The 21,044-nt window shown below is 38.1% G+C and overlaps 1 protein-coding gene across 1 annotated transcript in view; it reads left to right on the top strand.

The window, feature by feature from the left end:
- Positions 1–13,828, top strand: part of TNIP3 (TNFAIP3 interacting protein 3) — a 98,182-nt gene extending 84,354 nt beyond the window's left edge. Inside the window, exons 11-13 of the mRNA XM_060088875.1 lie at positions 658–756; positions 3,886–3,946; positions 13,797–13,828. Coding sequence (XP_059944858.1) covers positions 658–756; positions 3,886–3,946; positions 13,797–13,828 — 192 coding nt within the window. The remainder of the gene's footprint in view (positions 1–657; positions 757–3,885; positions 3,947–13,796) is intronic.
- The last annotated feature ends 7,216 nt before the right edge of the window (positions 13,829–21,044 follow it).

Here is a 21,044-nt window from a genome sequence, read left to right as displayed (position 1 = left end):
ACATGTTACAGAACACGTTTTTACAGTAGTACAAGCTTTAGTGTGTGTTCATGCAAACGGAGATTTCTTCATAGACTCACAAACACCTGGGAAATATATTTCCTTAGTATTTCTTGCAATTGCTTCCACAACAGTGGAAAACTACATCAAAGACTTGTGCCTTCTTTTGAGAAAGTAGAGTATCTTCTTGGGTATTGGAGCATTCTAGTCCATTGGTTCACTAGGAGCCTTAAGGAATGAATATTTTTCTCTTAATTCCTAATTTCCTCTCTGGACTTTAGTTATGTCATCAGTGTCTCTGGCTGCAGTTTAAGAGAATTTATTTTATGGCTTAAAGGCTGGTTCTTCTTCAGCAAGGACTATGTGAAGGTAACTCAGAGACACAAAGTTAACTCTACATACATTTTCAAGTGTTTCTAATTTCTTCAACATGGAAAAGTAGCTACAGCTTCACCTTAAGTAAAATTTGGCCTGTGAGCTTCATCTGTATCAGTCCAGAGTCTGCATTGACAGGCCTCCTATGTTGAATTTGTATTATGCCAGATTTAGGCTAAACCTTAAGATTTCAACCAAACTTTGTGATTGTATAAAACAAGTGTCAGTGTGATTCCCCAATTTCACCCACTTCCCGTGAACCAACAGCATTGTTCTCCTCAGATGTATTTCCCGACCAGTAACTACGGCTGGAATTTCCACCTACGGGATCCATACCTACCGAAAGGCCCTGGGGCTGTGCAGGATCTACAGAAGTACCCAGTACGTAAGAGCTCTCATTCCAACAAATAAGTGCTTATATCTCTAATAAGTGCTAATATTCTCTTTTGGTAGAAATGATGTCTGTCTCAGGAATTTTGGCACATAATACTGTCTACATAAAGAGCCTCTATTTATCTCAGCCTCTAATTTGCAGAGTTACAGTGGTCTATGTACATTATAATTATCTTTGGGACACTGTATCCATAGGACATATAGATAGGAATACATTAACTGACAGGTATCGAATTGAGCTAAAATTCCAGGAACAAACATATTACACTTTATATGGGTCATTTTTAATGACATACCTGACTCTACCAAAAAGACATTTCTGCGTATAAAGAAAAGAAAAGTGAATATAGCAAAACAGTCTGGGAGATACTTTTTTCAGTTGTAGACTTATATTCAACTACTATGAATATTGCTACATCTGTGCAAAATAGTTTTTGACATTTTCCAATTGAAAGGATCTTCTTAAAGGATCCAAGAAAAAGTGACCCACTTAAGTTGCTCTCTATGGCTGTGTCTACCCAAGCAAAATGAAGTGAACAGTGGAGCCATTAGTTGTGAGTGAAATTGATTTGGACAGTCAACCTGAATAAGTCAGACCCAGAGCACCCTCCCTTTCCTTCTCAATAACAGTGTTCCACCCACCATCCCCCACGGTCTGGAAGTTTGTCTCTACTCTCTATTTTTGCCTACATAGACAGAATCTTTATACAGGAAATAAATCATGCATTTTTCTGCATTTTGGATTGGCTCAGACAACCTCCTCCCCCTTAGTTATTATTTACTGTGTTTTTAATTAGGCAAAGAATCTGAGATTTTAAATCCTAGCAGGATTTTCCTAGCAGGACACTTAAGGAGTACATAGTTCTCTTAGTTGCCTGAAACTTCTCACACTTTTGTATTTGAGTGTGACTCAGAAGCCCTTTTCCCAAGGGAAGAGATAATGACTCTTTGGGTGGTGGAAGGATGTCAGAATGTAATGAGCATCTCTTAGTTGACCCTGGTGTGACACAGCATACAGCTGAGAATTTGGTTCTTTTTGTGTTGTTGTTGGTTGCTTCTTCTGTCTGCTCTCCCTTCTCCATTTTCTTTTTTCTTTTTTTTTTTTTTTTCTTTTTTGCTGTACGCGGGCCTCTCACTGCTGTGGCCTCTCCCGTTGCGGAGCACAGGCTCCGGACACACAGGCTCCGCGGCCATGGCTCGCGGGCCCAGCCGCTCCGCGGCATGTGGGATCTTCCGGGATCGGGGCACGAACCCGTGTCCCCTGCATCGGCAGGCGGACTCTCAACCACTGCGCCACCATGGAAGCCCCCTCCATTTTCTTTTTTCTTTACCCGTTTGCTTACATTTTACTTTTCACTAGAAACATTTCTGGGAATCTCCAAACACAGCTATCATTCTGTATTTTTTCCCGAATGTAGAAGGAAATTAATATTGTGGGAAGCAAAGAGATAGAAATTTACTAAGGAGTTTAGTTGTCTGCAGGTTAGGGAATTGGAGGAAATACTCTCGTGGAAGGTTAACTATAAATCCAATGAGTCATTGAAGTTTGCCTACAAGTAAAAATGACTATTTTCGTCAAATCTTCGTTTGTGGAAAGAAGGCAGAAGTTCACCTACTATAAAAGCTCATCAAACCTTTTCTATCAATTACAAGAGATAAGGCAGTCCAGATCACTTAAAGTTATCACCAAATAAACGTCTGTATTTGAAACAACATTCCAAGCCATGTAATGACTACATTTTCTATCAGTATTCACTTAAACAAAATCTCAGTATAAGGAGAGAAATTACAGAAACTCCCAGAGTTCATTTTAAAAGAATATTTCATGTTTCATGCTTATTTCTAAGCCTGAATTAAAGCACATGCAATAGTGTTTGTAAAATTATTGTATATTCACCTTCTTTTGGCAACTGTCCTGGAATATAAAACTGAGGCTCATGTCACTTATCCTATGTGTTATTTGAGACATCTAAAAATAAACCAGGAGATGAAAAACAGAGGTGATCTCATTTCCTCTTTTAGCTTTTTGTGGACCAAAAAAGAGCCAAGAGCCTAGGTGTCTGAGTGAGGGTAAAGTGGCGTCAGGCAGTACCAAATGCAGCATTTCTTAGCGTCTTAGATAATTGAACTCTTAGGCTACTTTCAGTGGTCTGGCAGCCCTGTAAAATGCCCCCTATTGGCTCATTGTTAGAGAAAACTCTCCTGAGTTATTTTCAGGTGGTAATTGGATAATAGAACAAAGGGCCTGTCTTCTCTGGGTCTTGGGGAGAAGGTAGAGGAAGCAGGAACAAGCATCTGGAGCAGGAAGATAGACCAACCTCCTTGGCAGGGAAAGCTGAAATTCCTCTGTTCTAAGTGGTTAAATACAAAGATTCTGGCCTTGGAACTGTATTTTGAAATTCAGGTCTATAGTTTATGATTTATTTCAATGCAATTTGTTTAACAGGTTTCCTGATGTTCAATGTCTAGCTGTTCTTAATTGGTGTAAATCTAGGGAAAAAATCCCAAGAGAAAAATGCAAGTCTACCCTCTCTTCTCACTGACTGTCTAGTCTCAACTAAGCAATTTAGAATAGTTTCTGAAGAGGAACCGTACAAAGGGAAAGATTTTCACTCCTTTACCATCCTGAGCCTCTATAAGCCATGTCCTCATGTAATGGCTTAGATTTCTTCCTTGAGCCACCAGAAAACATTAAACTTGTACATTGTTGTCTTGGTCTTCCTGTTGCCTCCTGTGCGAGGGTTTTATAAAGAGTATTTCTTGATGATAAAGTCTTTTGTTTTATTTATGGGCTATAGTAAGTTTTACAAAAGTGTTTATACTTCTGCACATATCCAAAACACATCTGGTTTAAAAAAAAAAAAAAAAAAGCCACAATCCCAAAGTAGTAGACATTCTGGCTGAACACAGAGTGGATTTAGGGGTGGGGGGTAGGGAGATGGTAATAGTGATGAGGGAGATAAGAGGGGTGAGCAAGATTGGCCACAGGTCTGGATAGAAACCCCTTTTGTGTTGCCTGCATAACAAAAGCCACATAGGGTAGTTATATTTTTAACATGCCACTATGTTTGGTTTGAAGCCCATGTTGATATAATAATGTTTTATTTTTCCACACAGCCAGACCATCAGTGGTATGCTCCCGACCTGTTTCCGCCAGATGTGCAGGACAAGGCAAATGGTAAGACCACAGCTGTATTGAGCATTCTTTCATGTTTACATTTTAATGGACTCTTTTGGGGATGTTTACTCATACTCATACTCGGGGAGGACCCACTATAAAGTTGAGTTGCATACACAACTCTAATGTGATGCACCTGGGGTTAAATTGAACTCCTTTAGAAAAAGAAAATGTTCGAATGCAGAAATGCATGGATCTCAGTTCTGGCTTCTGTTCCTATTCCATCTCAGAGTCAGTATTCCATCTGGGGTTAGAAATGAGAACTTCCAGCAGAGCTGCATTATAACAACAACAACAAAGTTCTGTGATTCTACTGCAAAAGACAGATGCACATCCACTATTCCAGGTTGAGTTTGCTAGACAGATGTTTTAAATGTCACTGGCAGACAGACAGAGGAAACCAAAGGCTCAGAGCTGTGTTCCCTAATGACTAAATGTCAGGCTCCAAGTTTAGGCCAGAGTTACCCACAACGCCCACTTCTAAGTATGCTGAGAAAAATGAAAAAGTCACCTACCAAGTACTCACAACTAAGAGTACTCTTTTACCTTATTTTTCTTTGGTTTACCATTCTCTTCTTTCTTTCCAGAATCTGCTATACTTTCTACTGCTGTTTCTCTGGTCTCACGAGGCCACCCAGGAGTGGGCTGAATAAACTGGGCTATAATTATAATCCCTCTTCTGTTTTCATCACATATAATCAAAAGTCAGCAAAGGCTGCAGCATGTTTAAAATTCCATATGACACATACCTGTGACTCTAACTTGTTAATTTCCAGAGATTGGAATCTATCTACAAAAGCTGAAGAGGAGCCATATTCCAATTTCAGGCCATACTTGGAATGTTATCTCATTTAGTTCAGATCTGAGGTCACAGAATTCTAGTTTTTAGTTCAAGGAATCCATTATGGAATGGAAGCAGAGAGCCGGGGATACCATATGTAATTTTCCAGTTAGGAACTTCACAAGTGCAAGGGCTTTTCATGGTAATCTACATAAATGGAGCCTCCTACAGCTGTGCAGCACACAACCTGGACAGCTGTACACAGCAGCACTGAGAGTGGCAAAGGCCATAGCTCATAGTAGCATTATGGAGAAGAAAGATAAAAAGTGAGAATTCTAGGGCTTCCCTGGTGGCGCAGTGGTTGGGAGTCCGCCTGCTGATGCAGGGGACACGGGTTCGTGCCCCGGTCTGGGAAGATCCCACGTGCTGCAGAGCGGCTGGGCCCGTGGGCCATGGCCGCTGAGCCTGCGCGTCCGGAACCTGTGCTCCACAACGGGAGAGGCCACACAACAGTGAGAGGCCCGCGTACCGCAAAAAAAAAAAAAAAAAAAAAAAAAAAAAGTGAGAACTCTATAATAAAATGTCTAAGTATTTATCAGAAAACCGTAGAACTTTCTTTTTTCTTTTCTTTCTACTACTAATATAACCATTGGTTTTAATGAAGTTCTTGGGTTCCAGTCATAAAGGAGAGCTTTTAATAGAAAGGCATACTATTAACCATAATGATTGTTGCATAATGTCTGTGTTTCTGAAATACATTAGCTGAGTTGCCATCCAATTATAGTTTCCCATTTTATATTATATTGGTCTGGAATGAACATTAAAGATATTTTCTCCTGAGTTGGAGTTTAATCCCTAGAAAATACAGTTATGCAGTAGAGAATTCAATAATATCATAAAGCCATTTATATATCACTATTGTATTCATCCTGGACCAAAGTAATAGAAACTAATGATTATATAAAATAGGAATGAATTGTGATGGTCTTCAGAAACTAAATAACATGCAAAAATATAATTTTATGGTCAGTGGGTGAAACCTACTGATTTTTGTCTACTTAGGAAGAAATATAAGAGCTCTGTGATGTATAAACATGTTGTGTGACAGGTCTACAGATATAAAGTAAGTTTTATTATTATACCATTTTACAGATGAGGAAACTGAGGCTTAGAGAATTTAAGTAGCATGCCTAAATCACAGAGTTAGGAAGATTTAACCCTGGGATTAGATTCCAGGTATATAACACTTCAAAACCTGTGCTTGAATCATATCCTGTAGTGCCCTTGAAAAGCTACCTCTCTTACTATATTAAAATTCTCTAAAATGGTAGACATAAAAATGACAATGGGGGTCTTAACTTGGATAATTATAGGTCTAGTATCTAACCCTCAATAATCTCTTCTTCCTAAGAACTCATAGCATATATTATCTGTGCTTCTCATTCGACACTTAGAATATCACAGGTAAAAGACAGTACTATGTAAGAGTAAGTGCATAATAAATGTGTTATGAGGTAAATCTTGCTTGGGCAGTCCTGGTGGAAACTGAAGAGTTATATTACCATCTGAAACCTGTCCTCCATACCAGCACTGCTCTGCAGCTGACTGTGGCTTGTCTAGAGCAGGGAAGAGGGCTGATCATGACTAGGGGACTATTACAGAAAGAAATCTCCTTACTTTAAAACCTACCTGCTTGGAATTCCTGTTGCCCCTCTTCTAGCTTCCAAAGCTGATGCTGTTTCAAAGCTCAAGCCAGGTCATGACACTTGGCAGAAGCTCTGAAATCACCCTTGTCAGAAACATCCCACGTGCCATTATTTAATTTCGGTAGTGATTCTTGTTATTTTTTGTTTTATTTAATTGGAAATCTCCTTTTGCTTTGTTGATCCAACACAATTGCTCAGAGTTCTTAAAAATAATTGTGTAGTATTGATTGTTAAAAAAATATGGGTTTAAAGAGCTTTTATTATAAAGATACTTTTATTGTCTCATCATATGACCAATACATTTATTCTCCACTATTCAAGAATATACTGCTAGTCAATAGAGCCTGTGTTTTGGACTAGAAATACCAAAATGCAAGCAATGGAAAGAAAAATGAGTGGCAAAATTAGACTCTGTTTCTGATAATCTATAAACAAACTATTTCTGAAAACTGCTATATGTTTTATTCATATAATACTTAAAATATTTTATTTATATTTAAATTAAAAGGATCCTTTTTAAAATGTGGATATTTAAATTAATATTAATTAGTACATATGCTTCCTAGATTGTCCTAGTTCTTGGTTTTTATTAATTTCCTATTACTCCTGACAAATTTATTTTTCTGACCCCAATATATGTAGGATATTTTTATCTTAGTATCTTCCTTTATAATTATTCCTCTTTTTATAATTTAACCTGAAATAGTGGCTCCAATGTCTACACATAGAGCAGCAGCCTTGTGATTTTTAAGAGGGACAGTGGGTACAAAATGGGGGACTAAACGTCTGTGCTACCACTAGAGCCTCCTCTGACACTCCCAGGGTCTGCGACAAGAACACAAGGAAAGCTGCATACTTTATTTGTAAATATTTAAACATTATGGATCAGGCTGAGAAGCTATTAAAGTATAGTCTATCCTCCTATTGATAAATATAACTGGAAGGCCAGAGTCAAATTTAGAACACTCAGATTCCAACCAGTTCTGTGCCAGAACACAGTGGTACAGGAAGACCTGAGCCATGGCCCACACCCTTCCCTCCCACCTACCCACTGGGAGGGGTCTTGAGTGAGAATTTGAGGACAGCCAGCAGGCACATCCCAACTTCATATACCCCTCACTATCCTACAAACAGCACCCCTTGGCTTCGGGCCTGGGGAAGAAGACCACATGGGGCCTGGAAGCAGACCCAGGGTCACCTGGCAAAGAATCTGGGGGTCTGCTTGTGGGTGCCAGAAGCTTGTTTTAAAGGAAGGTAGGTCCACATGATGAGGGGGAGTCTGACTGGAGGAGGGCCAGAGCAGGGTCCTCTGAAAAGTGGGGACCCAGGGAAGGGCTCCCTGGCCGAGGATTAAGGTCAGTTGGTACTGAGTACAACATACAACAGTCTTCAGGTCAACTGATTTCCAGCCTTGCTCTCAGCTACTGTCTGTGGTTATTTTAGAGTGCTTTGGGGACACACTGAAAATCAAGTCTTCTTTCAGAACCTCAAGATTTAAATAAAGGTTTTCAAGACTTTGAGACTTTCCTAGCTTTCTCTCTGCATAGCATTAAATAATGGCATTTTTCTACATGATGTAGAAAATACAACATCTACATGATGTCCCCAGATGTCAATGGGTTACAGTTTCTGTTTAAACTTGTCACTTTACAAAGAACTTTTAATCTCATTTTATCTGTTATCAGAATGAGATGCAAAATGACTTCCATGTTTCCAGAACAATTATGGCACAGCAGAGTTAGTATAACCTTGAAAGCATGTTGTTTGTTTCCTCCTGTTTGAAATGTCAAAAGGCTATGTTTTCTGGCTCTATTGCATGCCAATCACTTCTGTACCTTCCAAAATTTTCATATGGTATAGAGTTGAACTTGTCTAATGAGCTGGAGCTCAATTCTTACATATTTGGAATGGCATGAAATGTAGGCATGCAAGATTGTGTTGTGAGCAAACATCATTATTTCTTTACAATATAGAAGATCAAAGCCCAACCATTATAATTGGCCTTTACCGATGTCTAATAATAACTAATTAATTGAATACTGCCTGAATTCATTTCCTAGGGCTACCATAACAAAGTACCACAAACTAGGTGGCTTAAAACAGCAAAAATTTATGCTCTCACAGCTCTGGAGGCTGGAAGCCTGAAATCAAGGTGTTGGTAGGGTTGTGCTGCTTTCAGAGCCTGTAGGGGAGGGTCCTTCCTTGCCTCGTTCAGCCTCTGGTAGCCCCAGATGTTCCTTGGCTGTGGCAGCATAACGCCAATCTCTGCGTCTCTCTTCACATGGCTATCTTCCCTCTGTGTCTGTGTCTAAATTTTCCTCTTCTTATAAGGACACCAGTCATATTGGATTAGGCTAATCCAGTGTAACCTCATATTAACCTGATTATGTCTGCAAAGCCCCTATTCCCAAATAAGGACACGTTCATAGGTACCAGGGGCAAGGACTTAAACATATCTTTTGGGGGGACACGGTTCACCCAACAACACTAACTATATGCCAGAAACGATTTAAGGGCCTTATATTTATTATCTCATCAAAACCTTACAGCAACCATGTGAAATGAGGACTGCCGTTGTCCCTGTTTTGTAAATGTGAAAACTGAGAAGCAGAGAGATCATGTAACTTGTCCAACCCCGCATGGGTGGCTATTGGCTGGGACACAGACAAGTCCACACAGTCTAGCTCCAAAGCCCACATTGTAACCACTAAGCAATATGGACCACCCCATGAAGATGTGGCACATATATACAATGGAATATTACTCAGCCATAAGAAGAAATGAAACTGAGCTATTTGTAATGAGGTGGATAGACCTAGAGTCTGTCATACAGAGTGAAGTAAGTCAGAAAGAGAAAGACAAATACCGTATGCTAACACATATATATGGAATTTAAGAAAAAAAAATGTCATGAAGAACGTAGGGGTAAAACAGGAATAGAGACACAGACCTACTGGGGGTGGGCTTGGGGATATGGGGGGGGGGCTGTGACGGGGCAAGGGAGAGGCATGGACGTGTATACACTGCCGGGCGTGGGGTGGATGGTTGGTGGGGGGTGGCCGCGTGGTGCGGGGAGATCGGCTCGGTGCTTTGTGGCCGCCTGGAGGGGTGGGATGGGGAGGGTGGGAGGGAGGGAGACGCAGGAGGGAGGGGATGTGGGAACAGATGTATATGTATGACTGATTCACTTTGTTGTAAAGCAGAGACTAATAAAAAAATTTAAAAAAGTAAAAAAAGTAAAATGTAATAGTGTCATACTTTGCATTTATTCTATTTAAATAAATTCTAATGGTCCTGTCCTGAAAACCAGAATCTTTATTTCTCAGGGTGTGTCTTTTTTTTTTTTTTGCGATACGCGGGCCTCTCACTGCTGTGGCCTCTCCCGTGACGGAGCACAGGCTCCAGACGCACAGGCTCAATGGCCATGGCTCATGGGCCCAGACGCTCCGCGACATGTGGGATCCTCCCGGACCAGGGCACGAACCCGTGTCCCCCACATCGGCAGGCAGATTCCCAACCACTGCACCACCAGGGAAACCCCCAGGGTGTGTCTTTTTATAACTGTCTTTATAACTATTTAAACATTACAGGTGATTTTACATTGGTAAATGGCTTGGATTAGTTGGATTTTTTCCAGTTCCTAATAGTATGAAGAGATAAAGGAACGAGTGTAAATAGTACTTAAGAAATGTAAGAAACAGAAGAAACTTAAAGACCATACTTTGTATAATTTTCAATACAGATGGATAAAATATTACAATATTTTTCTTTTATCAAATACATTATTTTCTTAATAAAGGAAATTAATTGAAACTTAGAGGCAGATAATTTTATGCCTGTTTCTAGATTGTTTGAAAAGAATTACAGGAGAAATGCCACCTCACCTTTAATGTTCTAAAGGTCAGCTTATCAGTAAACTAAATGATTTTGCTAAAAGAATAATAAAGTGCAAAAGTGTATTTACATGTACAGGAACATATGAAAATACAGATGGTAAATATATTCCTAGTCAGACATTGATTTTATAAGCAAAGACTAAACATTCTATTTAACATTTTGTATGAATAGATATAGAAGATAGATAGATGATAGATAGATAGATAGATAGATAGATAGATAGATCCTAGATGAGAAAAATGCACACAATAAGTCTAGACTAGTCACAATTCCACCAGGTAAATAAAATTGTAGTAATTCTCTTAAATGGAAGATAAAAATCCATAGGGAAGGAAAGTAAGGTATATATTTTATTTTTCTGCATCTCAACTGGGAAGAAAGTCTACTTACCTAGGTTTCCTTACTGTTCATGCCTAAGAGTTCACATTCTAAGAGGTTAGTGGGCATGTAGAGAGCAGAGTCCCCTCAATCCTTTTAAAACCCCTCTGTGGCACTGATACCCTCTCCACTCTTAACCACGAACTATACTTTAGATTCAGCTAATACTTGATGTAGGGTTGAGACATGGCTTCTTCCACCAAGATCTCTGGGGTCTATTCAGATCACTTTGGCATCAGGCTACTTAACCTGCACTCCTGTGAACATGGAAACCTACAGTGTAACCAAAACCATTAATAGATAGTCACCCAATTAGTGTGTAGAGTCCTTCACCAAGCAATAAGGCAAAGCCAACTCTTCCTAGCAGGTGAGGACCCACATTCCCTTGTGGTGTTTCTCTTGTCCTGCCCCCATAACTGCAGAGCCAAGTCTCACGACAGAAGTCTCTAACCAACTTCACTATATAAGGACACTCTGCCTTCCATTCAAGGAACTCAAGACCTGTATTTGCCTTTGTTCAGATTTCCATTCTGCCATGGATTATCTCATGGGCCATAGCTGCTCTCCATCTAAAACTTGGGGGTAGTAGCCCTTGCCTCTATACCTATTTCACAAGAGTGCTGTAAAAACTACACAGGAACTAATTTTTCTTAATGTTTTAAGATACCTAGAGGTAGGTATCATTAATTAATGGATTAATTCTAAACTTCAGGATTGGTTAGACCAGTAGATCATGCTTCTGGATCCAAATTTATGTTCTCACCATATTAGATATCTTTTCTTCTTGGAAATGCAAAAGCTTTTAAATTAGATTAAGGAATGCTTCCAGACTTTAAAAAATTATTATAAAGTTATATTCCCATCTAAACACATTTTTACCTATATTTTTATATTTTCTCAGTTTAGTGCATAATCATGTCTAGTCTGTCTTTAAAATGCACCAAAAGTTCAAGTATATATTGTAAATGAATTCTTTGCCATAAATTGTAATTCGGTGCCATAAATTGCATGTAATTTCAAAAATGTACACTGCAAATATCTTAAGAACGTTATGCGGTTAAGTTCCTGTAGAAACTGTAGCTAACATTTCTGAGAAAGTAAGATACTTATTATGTTTTATATAACTTTCCAAGATGGCATTAAATATTTTTTCTTTTTTTATTGAGGTATAGTTGATTTACAATATTATATAAGTTTCAGGTGTATAACAATGATTCACAATTTTTGAAGGTTATACTCTGCTCATAGTTCATTATAACATATTCATCCATTCATTATAAAATATTGGCTATATTTCCTGTGCTGTACAATAAAGCCTTGTAGCTTATTTATTTTATGCATGGTAGTTTGTACATCTTAATCCCCTGCCCCTTTCTTGTCCCTCTCCATTCCCTCTCCCCACTGATAACCACTGGTTTGTTCTCTATATTTGTGAGTCTGTTTCTGTTTTATTATATTCCCTAGTTTGTTGTATTTTTTAGATTCTACATATAGAGGATATCATACGGTATTTATCTTTCTCTGTCTGACTTATCTCACATAATACCCTCCAAGTCCATCTATGTTGTTGCAAGTGGCAAAATTTCATTCTCTTTTATGGCTGAGTAATATTCCATTATATATGTATTATGTATTATATATATTATATATATCCATTACACATGTAATGGATATATATAATACATATAATATAATATAATATATATATATATATATATCCCACATCTTCTTTATCCATTCATCTGTTGATGAACACTGAGGTTGCTTCCATATCTTGGCTATTGTAAACAATGCTGCTATGAACATTGGAGTACATATATCTTTTTGAATTAGTGCTTTTGTTTTCTTCGGATACATACCCAGGAGTGGAATTGCTGGATCATACGGTAGTTCTATTTTTAGTTTTTTTGACGAAACTCCATACTGTTTTCCACAGTGGCAACACCAATTTACACTCCCACCAACAGTGTCCAAGGGTTACCATTTCTCCACATCCTTGCCAACATTTGTTATTTGTAGTCCTTTTGATGATAGCCATTCTGGCAAGTGTGAGCTAGTATCTCATTGTGGTTTTGATTTTCATTTCTTTGATGATCAATGATGTTGAGCATCTTTTCATGTGCTTATTGGTCAAATGACTGTCTTCTTTGGAAAAATATCTGTTCAGGTCTTATGCCCATTTATAATTGGGTTGTTTGTTTGTTTGTTTTGATATTGAGTTGTATGAGCTATTTATATATGTTAGATATTAACCCCTTATCGGTCATATCATTTGCAAGTATTTACTCCCATTCAGTAGCTTGCTCTTTCATCTTGTTTCCAGTAGATACCTTTTTATATAGTGGCTGCAGTTCTCAGAAGAATATTTTTTCAACCTGAAAAAGTAACCTTTTATCTTCCTGTTACTAAAATGTTAGTTTAGCATATCTTTGAAATACCAAATGCAGGGCAGCAAGTATAAAACATTTAACATATACTAAAATGTTATCATGAATCAGGAAAACACCTTATTTCTTGGCATTTATGCGATTTTTTTTCCGTTGCCATGAGTAGACTTCTTTGATTTTGTTTTCCCTATGGCACTTATTTGTGGCATTTTATCCTGGTCTTACTAAAATATTCCTAATTTTTCATATTGGTTTTCATGATACACTCTCACATCGTAAGAACTGTGATCTTTTCTATGGCTTCGGCAAGAACGCACCCAGTATCGTATTTTTAAAGTAATTTATTTGGCAGTTATCTCTCTGTGGGATGAGTACTGAACCAAATAGTAACACATATGACTCACTTTCATAAGCAAATGCCAGAGCCACCAAAATGCCAGCAAGAATGAGTAGTATATCCTTGTCAGGCATGATTAGGACTAGGTCACAAGTGATTTCACAAAATGGTAAGCATATGTCAGTCCTGAAAATAATAACCTTCCATTTGCTGCCTCTTGATTTCTCAGTGTAAACTTGTGGGTGCTCATGAATAAAATACTTCTTTTCTCGCCAGCCTCGAAGTTTATGTTAGCCCTAAGCCAGAAGAAGAGAAATTAATTTTTAATTTTCAATCTGAAACATTTTCCTGCTGTTTTTCATAGGTTTCTCCTCAGAAAAGAAAGCCAATGCGTAGAAGCACACACTGTTGGAGGAGCACACAGGCCGAGGGAGAGCTCAGCTGAGGGCCCTCGTTCCTCTTTTTACTGTGGCTTGTGTCTGCCACACCTGCACATCACCTCCTCCACTACTTATACCTGGTAACGTCTCCCTTTGGCATGGATGGAGGACAAGGCTGTGACAGCTGAGATCCTGATCAAGTCCTAGGGGCTAAAATTATACAACCTATCACAACTTCCAGCTTCCTTGAAATGAGAAAATCCTAATGTGATGGTGATGGCTTTGCTGCGTACATATATACTTAGAGAAGTAGTTCAGAGACATTGACTTGCAGTTAAATCTGTGTTTTTCTTCCTGTGCATTTGCGTAATTATTAACAAAAAATGTAACTGTTTTCTCAAACCAATTAAAACAGAAAACGAATGTATCCATATTTTATTGCAATTAAATTATACAGTGACGTGACAGATGTCTAAAGATTAAGCAGGTTTAAAAGTATTAAGTTCATCCATTTAATAAGGATTCTACTAGGACCAACTGGAGATCATCTTTGCGAGGAGGTATAAAGCAGGAGTGTGAGATTCACAGATATCTGTACTTCCAGAAGTAACTAAAGAAAACCAAGAGCATCAACTGAAGCTGCAGTCCAATAAACAATCCAGAGATAAGAGCTGAGACTATCTAGCTCCAACTTCCAAAAGTTATTCTGCTTAATTCCATCTCAATCTTTTTTTGTTTTTTCAATTTCTGGAAATACTTGAAGCTTTGTGTAATAGGAAGATGAAAGAGCCTTACTAAGCAGTTAAATACTTTCAACCTCAGTCTTTGGCTATTTAATTCTTGATAATTCTTGAGAAAGAATTATCCTTCTCTTACGTTAATTCACTAAAGCTTTGCTTTTTCTACTACTGATTAAAGAGACAAATCATTCTTGGCCAATACTTCAGTATAAGTGAATCAGAAAAACAATAGTTGCATCATAACATTTTGGTGTATTTTTTTAAATTTCCATTTCCTTGAATTAGTGAAAAAGTCATTGCAATCCAACTTCTAGTAGTGGATTAAGTTTGCCAACTGAGGTGTGCTCACCAGAATAAAACTTGAACGTATATATAAGAAGTACCCCTTGGTAGCCCTGTTATAGGTCAATTCAACAGCAGTAAAACATGATTTAATCATGCCATTACTATTACTGAAGTCATCCTATTACTAATTAGCAAACTGCCAAACATTGGCAAGATTGTACAAATGCTAATGTATTGGGAGAAAATCCAGTTTAGGCGAGACCTAATTTCATTTGAACTCCCGGTGGGTGACTGCAAATGTGCAAAGAGGACCCCTTGCTCAGAGTACTACTGTAGTTCCAAGAAGACAGGTTTCCACGTCCCAGGCCTGCGAGTCAGCCAGTCCCTCTTGTGACCCTCTCCCAGAATCATTTGGGGACATCTCTGTCTCAGCTTATTATAAAGGTCATACCCCTGTGCTGTGGCATTTGCTTCATTATCACACACAGTTTGTAGAAACTGTGTGAGGAATAGCTCTAACCCTTTGAAAAGAGAGGAAGTCACACCACACGGTGGTCTCTATTACTTTGGAAATGTAAGACCAGGCATATTTTAAGTTTTCAAAGGTCATGGAGAATTTGATCTTTGACTTGAAGGTATCACATGAAGAGAAAGATGTATTCACTTTGTCATGGTTGTGATGTGATGTCAGAAGAAAACTTTCCTTGGAGTCTAGTTAGGTCTGGGAGTGAGGCCAGCCTGTAACGCTCACTAGCATAGATTTTTTTTTAACCCCATTTTCCTTATCAATAAAAATAATATTTCAGACTAAATTTCTAATATTATTAAGCATGTACTAACTTCAGATGATTTTCCTTAGTTTATTTATTGAGCTCTATCACCCAGCAAGAGAGGTATAATTATCCTGTTGTTACAGGTGATTAATCCAAGTCTCATGGCAAGAAAATGGCAGAGCCAGGATTCAAAACTGCCCCAGGGCTGGCCGCCCAGTTCTATGCATGCTATAATTCTGCTTCCTAAATTATTCCAGCAAGTTCCACTTGTTTTATGGTTCTTTGGGTCTTCATCAATTTGCAGTTATAAGAGTATACTTCTAGGAGAAAGTATTTCGATAAAAAATACTATATATTTTATAGAATTTATGTCAACCCCTGGATTAAGGGAAGTATCTCATTTAAGTTCCTACATCGAAAACGAAAAATGTACATTTAACATTAAAATGCATTAAAGGTAGAAGTATGGGCCTGATTGGTTGCTTTCATGTATTGATACTTTTTTATGTAGCTCAGACACTGGTAGAATTGAATCTAAAAGACATATATTTCCCAATTCAATGATTCAATTTAACAATTATTCTTTTTTTTTTACAACTTTATTGGAGTGTAATTGCTTCACAATGGTGTATTAGTTTCTGCTTTATAACAAAGTGAATCAGTTATACATATACATCTGTTCTCATATCCCTTCCCTCTTGCGTCTCCCCTCCTCCCACCCTCCCTATCCCACCGTTCCAGGCGGTCACAAAGCACCGATCTGATCTCCCTGTGCTATGCCGCTGCTTCCCACTAGCTGTGTACCTTACGTTTGGTAGTGTATATATGTCCATGCCTCTCTCTCGCTTTGTCACAACTTACCCTTCCCCCTCCCCATATCCTCAAGTCCTTTCTCAAGTAGGTCTGTGTCTTTATTCCTGTTTTACCCCTAGGTTCTTCATGACATTTTTTGCCCTTAAATTCCATATATATGTGTTAGCATACGGTATTTGACTTTCTCTTTCTGACTTACTTCACTCTGTATGACAGACTCTAGGTCTATCCACCTCATTACAAATAGCTCAATTTCGTTTCTTTTTAAGGCTGAGTAATATTCCATTGTATATATGTGCCACATCTTCTTTATCCATTCATCTGTTGATGGACACTTAGGTTGTTTCCATCTCCAGGCTATTGTAAATACAGCTGCAATGAACAATTTGGTACATGACTCTTTTTGAATTATGCTTTTCTCAGGGTATATGCCCAGCAAAGGGATAGCTGGGTCATATGGTAGTTCTATTTTTAGTTTTTTAAGGAACCTCCGTACTGGTCTCCATAGTGGCTGTATCAATTTACATTCCCATCAACAGTGCAAGAGGGTTCCCGTTTCTCCACACCCTCTCCAGCATTTATTGTTTGTAGATTTTTTGATGATGTCCATTCTGACTGGTGTGGGATGATATCTCATTGTAGTTTTGATTTGCATTTCTCTAATGATTAATGATGTTGAGCAATCTTTCATATGTTTGTTGGCAGTCTGTATATCTTCTTTGGAGAAATGTCTATTTAGGTCTTCTGCCCATTTTTGGATTGGGTTGTTTGTTTTTTTGTTATTGAGCTGCATGAGCTGCTTATAAATTTTGGAGATTAATCCTTTGTCAGTTGCTTCATTTGCAAATATTTTCTCCCATTCTGAGGATTGTCTTTTCATCTTGTTTATGGTTTCCTTTGCTGTGCAAAAGCTTTGAAGTTTCATTAGGTCCCATTTATTTTAGTTTTTATTTCCATTTCTCTAGGACGTGGGTCAAAAAGGATCTTGCTGTGATTTATGTCATAGAGTGTTCTGCCTATGTTTTCCTCTGAGAGTTTGATAGTGTCTGGTCTTACATTTAGGTTTTTAATCCATTTTGAGCTTATCTTTGTGTATGGTGTTAGGGAGTGATCTAATCTCATACTTTTACATGTCCCTGTCCAGTTTTCCCAGCACCAATTATTGAAGAGGCTATCCTTTCTCCACTGTACATTCCTGCCCCTTTTATCAAAGATAAGGTGACCATGTGGGCATGGGTTTATCTCTGGGCTTTCTATCCTGTTCCATTGATCTATATTCCTGTTTCTGTGCCAGTACCACACTCTCTTGAGTACTGTAGCTTTATAGTATAGTCTGAAGTCAGGGAGCCTGATTCCTCCAGGTCCGTTTTTCGTTCTCAAGACTGCTTTGGCTGTTCGGGGTCTTTTGTGTTTCCACACAAATTGTGAAATTTTTTGTTCTAGTTCTGTGAAAAATGCCAGTGGTAGTTTGATAGGGATTGCATTGGGTCTGTAGATTGCTTTGGGTAGTAGAGTCATTTTCACAATGTTGATTCTTCCAATCCAAGAACATGGTATATCTCTCCATCTATTTGTATCATCTTTAATTTCTTTCATCAGTGTCTTATAATTTTCTGCATACAGTTCTTTTGTCTCCTTAGGTAGGTTTATTCCTAGATATTTTATTCTTTTTGTTGCAATGGTAAATGGGAGTGTTTTCTTGATTTCACTTTCAGATTTTTCATCATTAGTATATAGGAATGCCAGAGATTTCTGTGCATTAATTTTGTATCCTGCTACATTACCAAATTCATTGATTAGCTCTAGTAGTTTTCTGGCAGCAGCTTTAGGAATCTCTATGTATGGTATCATGTCATCTGCAAACAGTGACAGCTTTACAACTTCTTTTCTGATTTGGATTCCTTTTATTTCCTTTTCTTCTCTGATTGCTGTGGCTAAAACTTCCAGAACTATGTTGAATAAGAGTGATGAGAGTGGGCAGCCTTGTCTTTTGCCTGATCTTAGTGGAAATGGTTTCAGTTTTCAGCACTGAGGATGATGTTGGCTGTGGGTTTGTCATATATGGCCTTTATTATGTTGAGGAAAATTCCCTCTATGCCTACTTTCTGCAGGGTTTTTATCATAAATGGGTGTTGAGTTTTGTCGAAAGCTTTCTCTGCATCTATTGAGATGATCATATGGTTTTTCTCCTTCAATTTGTTAATATGGTGTATCACATTGCTTGATTTACATATATTGAAGAATCCTTGCATTCCTGGAATAAACCCCACTTGATCATGGTGTATGATCCTTTTAATCTGCTGTTGCATTCTGTTTTCTAGTATTTTGTTGAGGAGTTTTGCATCTATGTTCATCAGTAATATTGGCCTGTAGTTTTCTTTCTTTGTGACATCCTTGTCTGGTTTTAGTATCAAGGTGATGGTGGCCTCGTAGAATGAGTTTGGGAGTGTTCCTCCCTCTGCTATATTTTGGAAGAGTTTGAGAAGGATAGGTGTTAGCTCTTCTCTAAATGTTTGATAGAATTCGCCTGTGAAGCCATCTGGTCCTGGGCTTTTGTTTGATGGAAGATTTTTAATCACAGTTTCAATTTCAGTGCTTGTGATTGGTCTATTCATATTTTCTATTTCTTCCTGATTCAGTCTTGGCAGGTTGTGCATTTCTAAGAATGTGTCCATTTCTTCCAGGTTGTCCATTTTATTGGCATAGAGTTGCTTGTAGTAATCTCTCATGATCTTTTGTATTTCTGCAGTGTCAGTTGTTACTTCTCCTTTTTCATTTCTAATTCTATTGATTTGAGTCTTCTCCCTTTTTTTCTTGATGAGTCTGGCTAATGGTTTATCAATTTTGTTTATCTTCTCAAAGAACCAGCTTTTAGTTTTATTGATCTTTGCTATCGTTTCCTTCATTCCTTTTTCATTTATTTCTGATCTGATCTTTATGATTTCTATCCTTCTGCTAACTTTGGGTTTTTTTTTTTTTTGTTCTTCTTCCTCTATTTGCTTTAGGTGGAAGGTCAGGTTGTTTATTCGAGATGTTTCCTGTTTCTTAAGGTGGGATTGTATTGCTATAAACTTCCCTCTTAGAACTGCTTTTGCTGCATCCCATAGGTTTTGGGTCATTGTGTCTCCATTGTCATTTGTTTCTAGGTATTTTTTGATTTCCTCTTTGATTTCTTCAGTGATCACTTCGTTATTAAGTAGTGTATTGTTTAGCCTCCATGTGTTTGTATTTTTTACAGATCTTTTCCTGTAATTGATACCTTGTATCATAGCGTTGTGGTTGGAAAAGATACTTGATACAATTTCAATTTTCTTAAATTTACCAAGGCTTGATTTGTGACCCAGGATATGATCTATTCTGGAGAATGTTCCATGAGCACTTGAGAAGAATGTGTATTCTGTTGTTTTTGGATGGAATGTCCTATAAATATCAATTAAGTCCATCTTGTTTAATGTATCATTTATTTATTTATTTTTTTTATTATTAGTTTCTGCTTTATAACAAAGTGAATCAGTCATACATATACATCTGTTCCCACATCCCCTCCCTCATGCATCTCCCTCCCTCCCACCCTCCCTATCCCTCCCCTCCAGGCAGTCACAAAGCACCGAGCTGATCTCCCTGTGCTCTGCGGCTGCTTCCCACTGTCTATCTAGCCTACGTTTGGTAGTGTATATATGTCCATGCCTCTCTTTCGCTTTGTCACAGCTTACCCTTCCCCCTCCCCATATCCTCAAGTCCATTCTCAAGTAGGTCTGTGTCTTTATTCCCGTTTTACCCCTAGGTTCTTCATGACAATTTTTTTTCTTATATTCCATATATATGTGTTAGCATACGGTATTTGTCTTTCTCTTTCTGACTTACTTCACTCTGTATGACAGACTCTAGGTCTATCCACCTCATTACAAATAGCTCAGTTTCGTTTCTTTTTATGGCTGAGTAATATTCCATTGTATATATGTGCCACATCTTCTTTATCCATTCATCCGATGATGGACACTTAGGTTGTTTCCAGCTCAGGGCTATTGTGAATAGAGCTGCAATGAACATTTTGGTACATGTCTCTTTTTGAATTATGGTTTTCTCAGGGTATATGCCTAGTAGTGGGATTGCTGGATCATATGGTAGTTCTATTTTTAGTTTTTTAAGGAACCTCCATACTGTTCTCCATAGTGGCTGTACCAATTCACATTCCCACCAGCAGTGCAAGAGGGTTCCCTTTTCTCCACACCCTCTCCAGCATTTATTGTTTCTAGATTTCTTGATGATGGCCATTCTGACTGGTGTGAGATGATATCTCATTGTAGTTTTGATTTGCATTTCTCTAATGATTAATGATGTTGAGCATTCTTTCATGTGTTTGTTGGCAGTCTGTATATCTTCTTTGGAGAAATGCCTATTTAAGTCTTCTGCCTATTTTTGGATTGGGTTGTTTGTTTTTTTGCTATTGAGCTGCATGAGCTGTTTATAAATTTTGGAGATTAATCCTTTGTCAGTTGCTTCATTTGCAAATATTTTCTCCCATTCTGAGGGTTGTCTTTTGGTCTTGTTTATGGTTTCCTTTGCTGTGCAAAAGCTTTTCAGTTTCATTAGGTCCCATTTGTTTATCTTTGTTTTTATT

This window comes from Mesoplodon densirostris, chromosome 1 (genome assembly GCF_025265405.1).
Source record: "Mesoplodon densirostris isolate mMesDen1 chromosome 1, mMesDen1 primary haplotype, whole genome shotgun sequence".
Lineage (NCBI taxonomy): Eukaryota > Metazoa > Chordata > Mammalia > Artiodactyla > Ziphiidae > Mesoplodon > Mesoplodon densirostris.
This window is presented reverse-complemented; position numbering and strand designations above follow the sequence as displayed.